This window comes from Strix aluco, chromosome 1 (genome assembly GCF_031877795.1).
Source record: "Strix aluco isolate bStrAlu1 chromosome 1, bStrAlu1.hap1, whole genome shotgun sequence".
In the NCBI taxonomy this organism is placed as follows: domain Eukaryota; kingdom Metazoa; phylum Chordata; class Aves; order Strigiformes; family Strigidae; genus Strix; species Strix aluco.
Genome location: NC_133931.1, coordinates 42,865,934 through 42,883,305, shown reverse-complemented (window position 1 = coordinate 42,883,305; position 17,372 = coordinate 42,865,934). Strand labels below are relative to the sequence as shown.

At 40.2% G+C, this 17,372-nt stretch overlaps 1 protein-coding gene across 1 annotated transcript in view; it reads left to right on the top strand.

The window, feature by feature from the left end:
- XKR4 (XK related 4) overlaps positions 1–17,372 on the top strand; it is a 235,180-nt gene that overhangs the window by 146,421 nt on the left and 71,387 nt on the right. The window contains exon 2 of the mRNA XM_074847428.1: positions 1,090–1,289. Coding sequence (XP_074703529.1) covers positions 1,090–1,289 — 200 coding nt within the window. The remainder of the gene's footprint in view (positions 1–1,089; positions 1,290–17,372) is intronic.

The following is a 17,372-nucleotide window of genomic DNA, read 5'->3' as shown; positions in this document are numbered from 1 at the left end:
TTTCAGCCAGCCTTAATTAGTTTGAACTAAAATTGTAAGAGCAAGGTGGGACCCTAGACTTTCTGACACAGAGTAACAGAGAGCAGATCAAAGGCCACCCAGAGTGGTCACTGTGCTGACACAGGTGTTTCACAGGAGACCGTGGCAAGCTCTGCAAGGGTCATGAAAAGCATCACAGCAGCCGGGTGGTTTGGCCGTCAGAAGACATCCCGTGCTTTCTAAAACAACTCATTGCTCCTGTACCCACTGAAATCACTTTAATTGGCTGGTCACCAGGTGTCTTTCCCCCAGCTTGCACAGGCCACCAGAGCTGACAGGTGCTTTCTGGCCATTACTTCTCTCATCTGCTGGTTACTACTGCCAGCAGCAGCAGCCTGTTGGGCTCCTGGCTCCTGCTTCTTCTTACTGCTGCTGCTGCACGGGAGCTATCGTAGTGAGTCACTTCTAATCACCAAGGGAACCCACAGCCAGATCTCTGCTCCTCCTAAAATAGGAACTCACAGCTACATCTTCCCTCCTCCTAAAATAATCATACTATGAGAAAAAGCACTATATATTTGGCAGTATCTGAAATATGACATCCAATGCATTAGATGGATGGAAAAACAGGACAATGAGCTCAGCCATAGCAGGGCCCCCAGCTAAGAACACCCCAGGCTTGCAGTGCAGGTGGTCTTCTGAGTCCACATAGAGCCACACAGAAAGGAGATCAGTTCTTTGCAGGTTCTGAGTAGAGACCATTGCAGAATCAGGTTTTTTTCCCTGCATTATTTGAAAAAACTCTGAGGAAGGCCATATAACCAACACATCCTCCTTATGTTTCAATTCAGAAAACTGGGTCCTTGAAAGGAATACTATTTAACTAATAAGACAATGCTAAGCTTTTAAAATAGTTTTATGAAGGTAAGTCTTGTCTTCAGTTTAGTTTACTCTTATCACATCAACTATTATAAATTGCATACGATAATAACTTTAAATAAATGTTCATTATTTTGAAGTACATTGAGAAAATGTTGGTCGTTTTCAAGCAGAAGTGTTACCTGTAAAATATTGTTCTGCATTTCTATAACCTCTGTCTTTTATTTCTAGGTATTTCCACACAATATACTTGGGTATCCGGAGTCGACGGAGTGGAGAAAATGACAGATGGCGGTTTTATTGGAAAATGGTGTATGAGTATGCAGATGTGAGTATGCTGCATTTGCTAGCCACGTTTCTGGAAAGTGCACCACAGCTGGTCCTGCAACTCTGTATTGTTGTACAGACTCGCACACTCCAGGCTCTCCAAGGTAGGGGTTCATTTAATCTATTTGTTTTTTATCATTTTAGGAAGATGTGATTTCTCTACATACATATTTACCCTTCTTTCAAAGTGCTGTGTGTCTTGTACTCCTGGCATAAGAGCAGATCTTGCCTGCTAGCTGCTATTAAGCTGTTAACAATGACTCTGTCAAGAAAGCGTGTGGTGTTGGAGCTTTTTTAGCCTTTCTTATTGGCCCTGGGTTATGGGTAGGATTTATAATGTTTTGCTTTCTGCATGTCCTTGTAATAGAAGAGCTCTTCTGATTATCCACCGGGCCAATGTGAAAACTGCATCAATCAAACTATTCCTCTTCTCCCTGTGCTTCTCTCTGTGAATGTTCAAAACCCTCCAAACTGCAGTAATGAGGTTCATATGGTATTATGCAAAACAGAAGATGACACAGCAGAAAACTGCCACTGTCTATGGAATACATGTCCATCAGTTCTCAGCTATGTTTATCTGAAATAACACAAGTCAACTCCTGAGCATTACAACAGTTTTCATTCCTTCAAGCTCTGGGTTTCCTTCTAAGGTTTATGCTTTCAGCAAGCATGATTTCTTCTTTAAAATGGTAAATGACTGTGTAAGTCCTGCCATAGGGGTTGTCAGTCAGCAATATAGATATAAGAATGTCTCCTTCTCTGCCGCATTTTTGATGCTCCTTTTGGTTACCTCCTGAGAGCTTTCCTTTCGTATTGCACCATTGTTTTGCCCTATGGCTGCACCTGGGCAGAAATTATTGGCAATGGAATGAGGTGAATAAGAATGAATGGGATCCAGAAGGTGACACAAATGTCATGAGGCAGTGAGGAGTTAAGGGAGGAGGGAAGGAGGAGCAAAGGGACAGGGAGAGGAAGGAAATGCCGTGGGTTTGCCATTTGTTTTTAAAAAACAACTTGTGCTTGCCACTGTACTAGATAAAACTGTGACAGCACCTTGCTCCAAGAAGCTCTGTGTCTAGTTAGCTTATTATGAGTAACATGCAAGTGAGACTGATTGGGTGAAAAAGGACTGGGAACAAAGTGGGTAACTGTGTGAAGACCTCAATTCTGGGCAGTTTCCTGTGGATAAATCAGAGGCTTGTCATTTACCTCCCCTTTGAACTACGCCTAACAACAGCTGTCCTGCTTTCTGTATATTCTGGTTTTGTTTCTTTAGATCTAAAACTCTGTCACCTTAAGGGGAAAAGAATACCAAAGTTTCTATTTTAATTAGTTGGTGCTCTGTGCAAGGAAGGTTGCCTAAGCACTTCCTACATCTATTTCTCAAAATTATGCTGCCCCACACCAACCGGTCCAAACTACTATCATTCAGGAGAAGGTATTATCACTTCAAGAAGCTTTGTCCCCCCAGTAAAAGAGACTCCAGAGAGAGGCTTAGGAGAAGAACATAGCCAGAATACTGTATGGTCAGCTGTAATTTAGCTATCTTCATAAACTATTAATACAGAAGGCCTCTTGCCCTCATTTTAGTGCAATAACAGATCTGTCTATGAGAAATGTGGCTGGTGAGTAGGCACTAAGCCTGTGATGTACTCTGCAAGTGGTTGTTAATTAGAGAAAACCTGAAATGCTTCAATTTGAAAGGAAAAAATGGTTCCTGAAGCCTGCAATCAGCTCTGTGAAATCTATGTATCAGAAACCAGAAAGGAATAAAACTATAATTATGGATTTCAACTGAGAAGGCTGAAAATATTTACTTATCCTCTATTCCCCCATTTTATTCCATCTTCTGAAGAGAAAAGGCTCCATTTAAAAAAACATAAGAAACTTAAACAAGGTTGTAGCATTTTCTTAAACAGTAGCACCATTATATTCCCCTGATGAAAGCTAATGTTTTAGTACATAGTCAGCTGTGAAAATCCTTTTTCTGCTCTCTCTCCTTTTTTGAAGAAATGTTACGGATGATGCGTTGTGCTATAGGATGGCAGATTTGCTGTGAGGCTGCATAAGGAGAGCGTAATTTCTCTCAGTATTATCATGCTACAACTGGGTGTTTTAAAAGGCCTAGCCATAAGCTATATGCTTCAGCTAGCTGTCCACTCACTGAGCCTGTTATAGAGATTTCTAACATGGATCAATAAACAGAGTGTTTGATTGATTTTCTTTGTTTAGAGCATGCTACTTGGTTTTTATTATTGTTCTTTTAGTTCTCTGTCCCACAGGACAAAGTTATCATGACAATTGATAAGTGCCATCACTGGTCCACATTCTTAAAAGTACACTTCCATCACAAACCACATATTTGGCATGGGAAATGAATGATACTGGAAATGTCTTGGTCTATAAGCAGGGTATTTCTAATATCAAGCCATTAATGACCGCAAGAAAAACTGACAAATATTTTTTTAATGAAACTGTATCTTTTCCATTCCAAATGCACCAAAATAGCGTAATTCCCAACAGAATGCTGTTACTGTGACTGCAGATTCTCCATTTTGTAATGGGTATTGGCTAGGTGTGGATTATTTCTTATTTCAGTCCTAACTGAGCCCTGCTAATCAAGGTAAGAAATACATACAGGCACGTACATACGTCCTTATGAAGATCAAGAAAAATATTGAGCAATGTGTGCAAAACCTCCCCTCTCAGTGTTCCATACACTGCAGTGAGGGCCACTTCAAAAGCCCAGAGGATGCACACAGGATCCTTTAGCACTTGCCTGGGCTCCCCAGGCGTGAATTAAAAAACTGAAATATAAACTTCTAGCAAGGATTGTGTACCACTGTACCATGACTGGTGCAGCAGAACAATGCTTATGCGGGAGTCCACAGACAGTCATTATGGAATGGCATCTCTCTTCTGCATTGGCACCCAGAGAAATCTGAATATTCATAAAACAGTATCTCAGTTATTCTCTAAAAATCTGATTTTTCTTTAAGACTTCATCAAACCTGGCACAATTAGAGGCAATGATCTTTCTTATTCTGCCAACAACCAGCAGACAGGTCCCTTCCAGACTGGAAGGAGTGAAATGGCTTATGGGGGAAGCTGATGATTTCTCAGTGCTAATTCCTCAGGAAGACAAACAACTTCAGTATGATGCTGGACTAAGCTGGAGCTGTGCTAAGTCCCCATTACCTCCACCTTTTCCACCCTGGTGGTTCCTTTGAGTCTGAAGAAATATCTACTCTCTAGAAGACAGATGTGCCTTGAAAATAAGTAATTCCTCAGTCATTTCCTCATGGGAGTTAGTTTCCCTTCCTTTCTCTTCATGTGCTCTGAACACAGCACTCCCACAGCAATTTCTCTGCTGAGCCAGCAGCACCTCCAAACTGCATTGCTTTTTTCTTTCTTTGCCTTTTTTTTCTTTCTCATCTCCCTTAATTACTGTGTGTAGAAAAGTCATGTCCTAAGCAGCTTCATGGTCGGAGCCACTAGCTTCACCAGTCCTATTCTAGGTGGGAACTGTATGAGGAATGGGGTAGTTCTGCATGTGGGGGGAGCAATAGCAGAAAGTCCACTGAAACAACTGATGCTCATCCTACATCCATCTGTTTGCATAAGGACATATATGGGGACAGAAGTGTCTGAACTGTCTGCAGGTGAGGTAGTTCAGCTACCAGAAACAGTCTAACAGCAATAGCCTGGAGGCCAGGGTGAGCTAACTGGTCTCAGTGCCAGCCTATATACACCAGCCACCTGAAACTCCCTGTGGGCCTGGGCCATTCACCCCACGTTTTCAGTTCTGCTCCCAGGGCTGGGCAACCAGGTCGTGCACTGGGTCTACCTCCAAGTCACAGGGAACTGAAATACTGGAGTTGAAAGTGTTTGGATTATTGGATTATCCCAATAAATTCAGAAGGTTATGTGTAATTCCCTTAAAAATGCCTCCACCCTTCAAGCCATTTAGTAAATAAGCAGTAGTTTCAGTCTTTGATATAAAATCAAACATTTCCTTGATAAACTCCCATAGACTAAGTATTAGGCAGATTTGCTGACACAGTAAGATCAGTCTGAAGGCATCCAGCATAATGGCCACATCTCACTACATTTACTCTGCTGGCTCGACAGGTCTTAGGACTGGCAAAGTGATAGACAGACCTGGACTGGCAAATTGGCTCAGGGGGGTTATTCTGAAATCACTTGAAGTCAACCTACCTGCAGGCTGGCCCTGAAAATCTTTGATTTAATCATGGAGAGTCCTGATGGCACCTCACCCAAGCTGCATGTTTCTATTGCATTACTGGCATTCCCACAGCTGTATGATGGGTCTCTCAGATACTTTTATTTACCCCATTACTAACTTCATTGAGGCTCAGCATGACCCAGTTGGACCCCCTGGGGCAGGGGGGGTGTCACACGACCAGCAGTGCCAGCCCTGAGGAGGCAGGGGGCACACGGCGTCAGGGTGGATAGTGAAGGTCAGGGCTGTCCCTTTCTGTGACACCTTGTTTTGGAATCACGCCCATAGACTGGCAGTCATCCCTTGGCACTCTCCTTTTACTTCCTTCAATTTTCCCACTATGGCATTCAATTTTAGAAAGACTTGCCATCTTAAAAGTAGTAAAAAACAGCAAGCAAAAAATCCTGCTGCTTGTAAAGATTGTAAAGAGACTCCTATCCGTTAGCATGGAGTTATTGTCCTCTTACTCAAGGGCATGGTATTCTAGCTGCTCCTAGATGAGCCGATAGACAAGATTACTCCCTGGATTTACCACAGATTTCATTATTGATGCTGTATTAATTAACACATTGTTTAAATTATAGATTAGCTTCTCATTCCTGTTTACTGCATATTATGCTGGCTAGTCAGCACTTGACATTTTTTTCTTCATCAGCCCCTGGGGGGGTTTGTTCTGGCTTCTTCATACAGTGCTATTAATCAAAGTCTCTATCAAAGTTTAATCAAACTCTAATCAAAGTTTATATCATATAAAGCTGCAGTTCTTAATATAGACTGACAGTAGTGCAGAAGCAAAATGAGAAGTTCAGAACAATTTATAAATTCATCAAGTTTCATTGAAGTCACCACACTCCCATAGAGCTGCTGGATTCTGCTGAAACTGCATTTCCATGAAATCTCCCTGGCCAGCCATTTTCCCATTTTCTACCAGCTCTGTTGGAAACTCCTACACTGATCATATGCTGACACTGCAGCCAACGTACAAAAGTTCACAGTGCCACCAAGCATCCCTCTCCAGTCCTTCTATTCCAAATGAATTGTTGTTCCTGCCTGAGCTGAACAAGAAGTTCAGAGATCTGCTAGCAGTTTATGACATGGCTGATAGGTCCTAACTTTATCTGGCAGAAGGAAATTTTGTGTTAGCTAGTTCATTAAAAAATCTAGCAAAGCTCATCCTCGTGCATCAGGAATTCAAACTCTTTTCATATCAGCGCAATAAACTGAAATTCATTTAAGTCTCTTTTTTTTTTTTTTTTTTTTTTTGTGAGGACAATGCTATGCTTTTACACGGCTTTTCTTTTTTTGTTACCTTCCCAGCAATTTTGGATTGCTCTGTAAAGTGCAGCCTACATCTGCAGTGCTCTTTACATTAAAAAAAAAAAAATAATTCTGATGGAAAATCTTATACAATTCAATGTATATTTGTATGGAAATAAGGTGCAGCACTTGAGTTCTGGGCAAGCTGCCACTGCTTTTCACTGTGCTGTCAAGGTTCTGCACCACTGCAGTCCAGCGCCCAGCCTTTCCAGAGAGAAAGAAAAGCAGAGCAAGCAATAGTCACAGATTCTGCCTGCAACTTGGCAAAACAGATTTTCAGTGACAAGGATGAACAAATATGATATACTATGGAGTAAATGTGTCTTCTGCAAATGACTTTTAAACTGATCTGTAGGCCCCTTTGCAAATCTTAAAATGTTATCTTGCACTCATTAGGATAGAGCCATCATATTAGCACACCCTTGTTTCTGATAGGACAGGAGAGGACTTCCTGAAGGCAATCATGTCATATAATCCATTTCATAACCTGATTACAATCTTAAAACTAGTTATACCCTTTGTATCTAATATACCAGTTCGAAGTTTAATTCTCTGATTGATAGAGACCTGCTGCTGCTGTCCTGCCTTTTTAATTTAATCAGCAGTCTGTCCCTATTTATTCTTGTGTCATCCCTGTTTTTACACTTGTTCCCTAAGGAAATGAGGTTCATGTGATTATATAGTCCATTTCTGTTCTTCAGTCCTGACTTTTAAGAACTTCTGAACCATTGTACTATTTCAATCAAATATAAAAGAACAGCCAACATCGCGAAGATAATTATGTTTCTTTAAATGTTGTGAAAAAAGTAGCCATATCAGAGGAAAAAAAGACAAATGAGAGCCTCCACTAAAGAGAAAAGCAGACAGACTTCAACTGTTATTCTTTTTGTTAGGCACTAGTCACCAGCCAGTCCAAATATGGATCCTTCCAGTCAAGGCATTGCACTGCTCTCCCCTGTGGGACTATTGTGATAGACAGATGGGATTAGGGAATAAGAGACACTTTGATGGGAAAGTAAGAATCATTCCTCTGCATTCTTTTGATTATCTTCATAGACCTTCCCTTCATTAGTTCCAGTCTGAATTCATCTTTGGTGAATATGAATGACCAAGACTGTACAGAGTACTCCAGATTACATTTCTCCAGAGCTCTCATACTTCTCATGGCAATATCTCACTAGGTATGATCTAGGCTTGTAATTCCCTGGTGACTCAGGCATTGCACTGGTTAATTCTAGTTATTTAATGATTCTTTAAAACATACAGGCTCTTCTGGTGTCATGTCACTCAGATGAGGCTTCCATTATTAGCAAATAAATGCATGTAATGAAATTTCATCTCATTTCTACTTTTCTAGCCTGCAAGATACTCCTGATCTTTCCACATATCACTCTCCTTTTCTACATTGATAATGTCTCCCCAAACATTATTAGTGTATTACTTTTTAAAACCAAGGTCATTAAGAGACATATTCAGACAAGGTTAGTTCCAAGGGTAATCAGTACTGAAAAAGGTAATAGTAACCCTACTCCAGCCCAAGAGTTTTTCAATAGCATTTCAACATAATCCTGCGGTATCTCTCTTTAACTAGTTCCTTTACCTGCCTTAGCTATCTTCTACTAATACCCATCTTCTCAAGCTTCACCGATACTTTCCCATTAGCATGGTAATCACCATCCAGCCAAAGTTTTGATAGATTAGATCTGCCACATTTTATTTGTTGAGAAAGGGGTTATTAAAGAAAGATATGAAGTTAGCCTAGACTCTGTGGCTCTCTTATGATCTACTTTTTTGCAGTTATCTGTTATTTTTCATCTTCTTTTATGTTTACCTTCATTTTCAATTAGTTTTTGCTTTAAAAGCTGCTCTAAAGCTATGTATTGTATGGAAGCCTACATTGTAGGCCTGTTTCAGTCAGGTACTTGTGAAATGCCTCTTTTCCAGTCACATGGCACCAATTCTGAGTGGAGAGACTTACTTAAGATGCTTCTCACCAGCAGCAGGATTTCATACGCCAGCTTTTTTTGAATCCTGAAACAGAGGTTTTCTGGTTACACTGGGTGAAAACAAGGAGCTTCAAGTTTTGCTTCCATCTATGATAATGTAGATTTCCTTTCTGCTCTCATTTTCTATCAGCTGACTCTGTCTTTAAGCCCTTGTTTCGAGAGCCCTTATTGAAAATTGACCTATAAGGCACAGCCTTTATTGCTGATCATCTTTTTTTGTTTCCACCTAGGCACCATTTTCGAGGTGGGTTTGCATACAGCTAGGTTTTGAGGCTTTTTCCAGAAGTTTTTTGCTTTGCGGGGTTTAAAATCTCCAGAAATTCTTCTGTGTTTTGCCTTAAAGAAAATCCAAGTCTCTTCCACAGAGAAGTCCCTGAACAATTAACTTCTGCTGCCTTCACTCATTTCTTTAAAATTCTGATAGACAGACTTACTAACAGATCTATTTTTGTTTATCCCTCCATTTTATTTAAATTAAACCAACATTCATGTGATCCAATGCTATTTTTTACAATTAGCTGTCCTGTAACAACCTCGATACTTTCTGTAACCAAATTTAGAAAGAAGCCTCTCTGCTTTCTGTCAGAAAATCTGTCAGTTGTCACACTCCAGAATATCTGGGCTGCCTTCAGTCACATTTGTTCTCCAGTCTATATCTGAGAAATTGGAGTCTGCCATAATGAGACAATTCTCTGCAGAATTTCTTCCTGTAAAAAGGGTTTGAACATCTCTATCCATATCCAAATTTAACTCTGGAATTCTACAGCAGACTCTAACAACTACCCACTATCTTTCCCCAAAGTAATTTTGTATGCAAACAGAATCTGTTTTATCGGGGATCCCTTTCTGAAACATCAGTCTCTCACACCATTCACACACACAGCTTTTACCATTATTTCCATCTTTTCTGAATACCAGCTCCCTTCTAGTATCTATGTCCAGAGAATGATTACGAGTCCATGATGTTTCTGTAACCAGAGCATTTTTCTTTGTTTAAGTGCAGTAAAAAAACCTAAATCCTCTAGCAACATCAGGAACAAGAGTCCAACATTTTTTCTCAAATCATATGTTCTGGTGACTCTCTTTTTTACTGAGTTCATGCTGGTATCTTTATCCTTGTTTAGTTCCTATTAACTGGCCATAAAAAGGCCACAGCATCACATAGCACTACATAGATACATCAATATGAGTTTGTGATATGATGCAAAAAATAACATTTGTGGAGCTTGGCCACTCATGGCCCATTTTTTGCCACTCATTAAATCACAGGAAAAATTAATATACTATGCAGGTCATTCTGAATGAATGGTAGTAATGCTTCATAACATACTAGCACGAAATCTGTGTATGTCATTTTAATAGTAAAAAAATCATTAAAACCAGTATTAGGAAGATTTAGTATATATTTTACTTCTACTCTTTTTGTTTTCTTTCTTTTGGCCACATTAGATATCCTAGCTACATTTGCAGATACAGATGTCTCCAGTTAATTTTCAAAACCCTGCTGAAAAGCCTCAATAAATCAGCTGATTACCAAATACATTACGTGGGTGCCTCCTTCACTAAATTTTGAAAAATCTTGTCGTATATTTACATACATGAGTCCAACTTTAGACATATATTTTGTAATACCTTAAAAGTATTGTGCCAGTCTGAAAGGAAAGAATTATAAGTGTTTTTATAAACGTCTGTTTGCATACAAATATGACTTCAAGATTGGTTTCTCAAGGCTTTTTTGACACATCTTGTCCCAGTACCAAGCTGATAATCTCACCTGTGGGTGGCATTTCCAACTCATACAGATTGAGAGAGAACATTTCTTAACTTGTCACAGAATCAAAGAATAAGTTAGGTTGGAGGGTCTTCAGGACATCATCTAGTTCAAACCCTGCTTGAAGCAGGGCCATGTTCAAAAACAGATCAGGCTCCTCAAGGCCATGTCTCTTTGAGTTTTGTATACTTCTGTGGATGGAGATCCCACACCCTCTCTCGGTGAACTGTACCAGTGCTCAACACCCTGGTGAATACTTCTTTTCTTACAGCAAATCAGAACTTCCCTTGATGTGATTTGTGACTGTTGCGTCTTGTCCTTTTATTATGCACTTCTAAGAAATGTTTATCTGAGTTTTCCCTCTAAATTCCCTTTAGGTAGGAGAAAATAGCAATTAGATCTCTCCCCTTGCTTCACACCTCTCTCTACCAGCCCTCCCTCTAGGCTACACCAACCCAGCTTGTATTCTGTGTGCTCCAGCCCCTAACCATCTTGGTGGCCCTCCACTGGCCTCTCTACAGTTTATCAAAGTCTTTCTTGTACTGGGGGCTCAAAATTATATGGACATGCAAGAGTTTTCCTTTGCCTTTGTCAGTCTTTTTGCAGCTCCTCTCAGCCTGCTGAGATCCCTCTGCAGGGCAGCCCTGCCCTCCAGTGCACCAGCTGCTCCCCTCTGATGGGTCCAGGCTTTAAGATCAGTATGAGCCTGGAGGTATTGTGAAGAGAAATTCCTTACTGTTGGGGAAAATGGCAAAAAAAACCCAAAATTACTTTCAGGTTATCGACAGGTTTTTAAATTTAATAGTGGCTCCACAAAGCTGCTAATACATACATAGTGGTAAAGACAGCCTGAGACACAAAGTAGTGCATTTAGTTTCTGAGAGCATGATATATTGCCTACACACTGAATTTTATCTGTTGGGGTATGTCATAAAGTTAGTGGCATATCCTTCTGCTCCCTTTTTGTTGTGCTAAAAGCACATTTACCAAAGAACAAATTCCTAGTTTCATTTTGGGTTACTGTGTTTTCTATGACTAGTTTTGTTCAGGGGTGGGAAAAAAGTGATGCATGCTTGGCACAGAAAAAGCTTTCTTGTGTCTAATATAGCAGTGAGAAATTTCAGTCGTGATTGTGTCTTACCCAAAGACTGCACAATACTGCAAAGATAAGAATTAATGTGAATTCTTCATCTTGCCGTGGCCTTTAAAGCTTCAGTCAGAGAGCCAATGTACATGTCCAGCTTTACTCCAAATACATAGATCTGAAATTTTCTCAACCATTTTTTTTGTTAGTGCATGATATATCCCTTCCCTTACTCATCTTGCACCTTTTGGCCTACATGCAATTTTTTTTTTTTCCAGAATTTACCAGAAAAGTAATCTTTTCTGTTGAGAGTGATTTTAGCTGAAAGTTACAGGTCAAAGTGGGACTGCTTGTTTTAAATGTGTCTTGCATGAAATTCAAGTTTAGTTGATATACTACAGATGATGAAATCACCTATGGAAATTAGTATCCATAAATTATTTTATAAGTACTAGTATTTTTCTGTTGTGCATACAGTAGGTGAGCATTGAACTGCAAATATAAACAAAACCCATTGCATTCTTGCTTTGTGCTCAGTTTTGCAAGTATCAATGAACAGCCAATGCTACAGTGAGACTCAAACAAAAGGTCCAGTCTGGCATAGGACGGTCACCCCTGTGAGCACCTTCTCACTGGGGTCAGTGGAACTGCTTTCATAAACCAAGACTATTCAGTGGGCTGGTGTTTACAGGACCATGTTTTACAAAGAGGTATTAAATAGCTCTCTTTTGTGTTAGGCTTGACATTCTACCTAACCTAATGGGGATACAAACCTATTAAATGTATTTTATTAGTTTTTGGTTTCCCTAACTAAATTATAATGAAAATAAATTTCAAATCCTTTTTTTTTTTCCTGTGGGTGTTATTTTGCATAGTGTGTCAGTTAATAAAGTGGTAAACTATATTCTGTTCTCTGTATATAATGAATACAATTTAAAAACAAATCATTAATGGCACTTGTGTTACAGCTGAAAAGAGAATTTCTCGTTTTAGTTTTGATTGGGGCATTTAGCATATCATCTGTGCATGGGTGGCCAGTGTGCTCTCATGAGTTAAATATCCTGGGCAGGAAGAATCTCATGATATGAGGCTACTGAATCACTATTGATCCCAGTCCATTACATTTAATAGCCACTGTGTCTGCATGCTCTTTCCCACCCTGTGGATATTTCAAGGTGCAGAGGAATTCTTCCATTCTCACATAACTGAGTCAAAAGCATGAACTGAATCCTCTCTTGGTGTGGCTTTCCTGGCACAGCCACAAACATTCCTCCCGGTCAGCCTCCAGCAGCCATCCAGGACTGTCACAGGGTTTTGCAGGAGCTCTGGCAGCAGCACGCTCCTGGAGCACTCACCCAGTGTCACCGGGAGGACCCAGCAACCCTGTGGCAGGGTCAGAAAGTGGCCAAGGGACGGATCAGGAGCATCCTGCAGGTGCTGGGCACTGGGGCCACGGGGCTTTCAGGACTCAGGTGTAGCAGAGATCATCAGCAGCAAGCCCCTTCTGCCAGCTACTGTATTGCTCTGAGCAAGGCTGTTGCCGTGTCCCCAGCAGTGGGGACAACCGACTGACTCACAAAAAACATCACGGTTCGCTGCAGTTTTCAGTCTGTGAAATTAAATAAACTAACCCCCACTTCAGCTTACTGTTTTATGCTGTGCTAAAATCTGCAGTAGCTCAGGGGCTGCTTCGTGAGCCATGCTGTCGTCCCCATCACAGGGGCAAGCGAACGACGGGGTGTACCCCTCCTTCAGCCATCTGCTGCCACCCCTGCGTCAAAGCCCTCGGAAAGCTTATGCAACTTCAGGCTGTTTTCAGGTTTTAACGAGTGCCTTCGATGCTTTCATATTCTCCTTCCTGCTCTGTGGAAAAATGTATTGAGTGATTCATTATCACTGGAAAGGTGGATAGATAGGAAAGAGCTGTTCGTGCACCATCTAGTTAAATTGGGTCTTTCCCAGGTCTCTTGTGCCACAGAAAGGCATTCAGAGCTCATTTTGAACTCCTAGGTTAGTCATTCTTGGTAATGAAGCTTAACAGAAGTAATATGCCCCAAACCCCTAAAAAATTGAGCTCTGGTGGTCTTCTTGATCCTGACCCTAAGGGGCATGGTAGCATTTACTCTCTGGGTTCTCATAGCAGCTTGTCATCCTCATTACTTATATATAGCACAAAACATAACTGCTTTCCTAGGTAACTGGGCTCTTTGCAGGTTTTGCTCAGCAGAAGGCAGAAAACATGCAACGTGAGACCAAGGCAACAGTAAATGAAAAATGGCTTCCCGTGTCTTTTCTTCAGACCCACTGTAGTCCCTCATAGGCACGCCAGGAGACCAGGACTCTCCTCCAGAGGTTTTTAATCAGGTATTGTCACCTGCAAGCACAATAGATGCTAAAATGGTTAGGGATAAAAAGTGTTTCTTCTAGGTGATGAATATTTTATATCTTTTTTCTTGGCATTTCCTTTAAAAAGCATGATTTTACTTTCCACTCCTATGGAGTCAGTTTTGTTTTAAAGAGCTGTCTCAGAAATGCCTGAAAGTGTCTTGAATGGTGATTCAGCAGGAAAGAAATGGGGCTACAATCATCTCCTCAAGAAAAAGTACAATGCTGTTTTCTGGGTTTGAGGGTTTGGGGTTTTTTTTCAGACTTTGAATTTCACTTCCTTGATAATGAGGGTAGCAGCAAAACTGGGAAAACAAGTTGGAAAGCATTCATGATGCAGCCATACACCTGGCTGACTCATTCCCCACACCTGCACTGGGGTGGTTCACTTTCAGCTACTTCAATGCCATTCCTTGAGATGTAGAACGGTGCAAGCAAGGACAGAATCAGGCCTTTGGCTTCATAGCAGCAGCACATCGTGTGGCAGCAGCCTTTGGAGCCAGATGGGTTTTCTGAGCAGAGCATAATGGATTGCAATTGAATTGATATTTTAAGCTAACAAATGTTTAGATCAGAGAGGCTCACAACACAGACGCTTACAATACTGGGCTGATTGCAGCATGACAGAAGCAGCAAAATGCTGTAATGGGGAAGGTGGTGTCAGCATTTCACTTCTAAATTTCAATTCTCAATGACTTCTACCAGCTGTAAAAATTCACTTTTAGCTGAGGCTTGAACAAGGACATGGGCCAAGACCTAGAGCAATCTAAAAAGGGATCCCAGTTTATCTCTGTATGAAAGGCTTCTCAGTATAAAAAAGCTTAAATGTAAGAGGGTAGCAAAATCTGCTTCCCCACAGATGGGGTCCTGTGTTTGTTTCTGAAGCTGAGACACAAGTGAAGCAATGAGAATGAACTGAGCTTTGAAAAAAGCTCTTCTGAAGAGATCAGCTGGATAAAATGTTCAGAGCTGAAAGTGATCTCTAGGAAAGTACATCAGCCATACTTCACCTAACGTGAAAACTAAAGGACTAGTAAATTGAACAGTGGCAAAGTCAAAATTTTTTATTGAGAAAGTGCTCTCTTTAAACCATTAGCCTCTATAACGTATCCCCTCTTTAAACTATTAGCCTTTATAATGTATCCCTTCATCATAAAGTATCCCTGAGGCCAAGCAACCAGTAAGGGGTAACCAAGGATTGAAGAACCTTATTATTATTATTAATAATAATAATATTCAGAATTCTAACAGCAAATGATTGCAATCCAGTCATTCTGGAGGTATTTACATGCTTCTATCTTTCAGAATTCTGTTTCCTGGGGCAGAAAAAGCCCTTTTCCTCATGGCAGGATCTTCCTGAAATGTTTATTGTAGAATTTCTTATACCTTTCAGTTAAGTGTCTTCCACTGGTTGTTATCAGCAACACAAATGAAATAGCTGGCCTGCAAGTCCAGTGCAGCTGGTTTGTCTTATGTTCTTCTGTTACTACACTTTGGGAACTCTTCTGCATTATGGGCTTTTTTTCTCCTACTCAAGGTATCATCAGTAGGGAACAGGTATCGTAGATGTTTAGACAAATATCTTAACATGAGTAATCTGTAGAACAAATTCCTCAACTAGAAGAGAATCTCAGAAACTTTCACACATTTTTCTACATATGAGCCATACCTGCCATGAAATAAAATAGCCCTGCTGGCAAGACTATGGGGGTTCTCAGATACCAAATTCCTGGTCCCAAGAACTGCATAGAAAACTTTGCCAAATGTCTCCACTGCCAAGTCTGGAAGGAGAGAAGAAAAAGATCTGAAATCTGAGGGAAGATGGAATATAATGAAGAGAACACCAGACTTTTAGTTCAAGTCTTTGGGATGCTATTTTGGTTTCTTCCTGTAACACACCAATAACCTGTTACTTTGACAAACACTTTAAAAATAGTGTTAAAAATTTAAGTTAGGAAAAGGGATCCATAGTTAAGCACATAAATAGGTAATCTGCTTTTCAAATAGATAAGCATTTGTAACTTAAAAAAAGTTTGCAGTTATGTGTTTGTAAATATGGCTACAGAGGAGTTGTCTAAATACCTGTTGACCCAAATGACAGCCTGCCCCATTAAAAACCTGAAATCATAGAACATTGAAAGCCATGAAAATATTTGTGAGTCTTTTATGATATCCTTATGTGAAATCATTAATATCTTGTAGTCTTGTGTCTAAAAATAATCCTGTCACAAGGTATTTTGCAACTGATAATGCTTTTTTGACTCCATTAATAAGCTCCATAAAATCATTACTGGATTTTGAAGATATATATTTCTTTTAAAAAATTGGGTTGTCTGGAACACAGATTTTCTTTCCTTTTTGCTCTTTTATTGAAGTATCTCATGCCCATCAGAATGTGAACATACTTATAAGTGGGTCTACATTTTTGCTGCCTGGTAAGATGGGCAAGAACAAAATCTTTCCTTAAGGAGCATATTAATTAACTAACTAATATTTAGTTTTTGATTGCTTCTCCCATATGGACACAAAAACATGCATACAAATTCATTAGCACCTCACCGGTGAGTGCTAAACTGTTTATTAGCTTTTTGCAGTGACTATTTGATGCTGGTTCCAGTTAAGCACTACTGCCCAAACATTCATTCTCTGGTTTATTAATCCACAGTGACAAATCTTATTTCCTCCTCCTTCCTGTCCTCCCTTCCATTCCCCCTCACAAACACACTTTTCCATCCATCATTTTGCAGAAGATGCTGGTTTTAAAGACAATGTTATAAATTTTGAAGAAAAGGGAGGTGACTCTTTCAACCAGTATTTCTGTTGTCAAAAACAGATGCTTTAGCTGCTGAGTGTCCTTCTATACAATCATTAAATATGTTCAGCACTCTAAAGCCATTACAAAGGCTGTAATGGTACAACTTGCAGTGTGTTTTTACTATGGCCTCTCCCAGTAGTGAAAGGAATGTCAGGTGTTGGATGAGAAGGGATGTATTTGGGTCTCCAAACTCACTCTCCTGCAATGAAGCACAAAGAAACTCATGAAACAATACTAAGCTATAAAACGGAAAACGATAATCAACAAAAATTAGCAATACGTCATCTAACTGTCCAAAGTGAGGCAAGAATAGGCAAACTGCCCAGAGTGGTTCATGTATTTATGTGTGGAGGGACTCAGCACTGAGATTAAAGATTTCTAGGTAAACAGGCACTAAATCTGTATTGGCCTCCAGCTGAGACACAAGAAACGTGCCCACCTCTCCTCAATCAGGACTGAGAATTCACCTAAAAGCTATATAGGTTTTGGCAGAAGTCTACATCTCTGCTAACATTTCCTTTAAACAACTGCAAGGAAAATGAAGTAAAAAAGCAGTAGTTATGTGC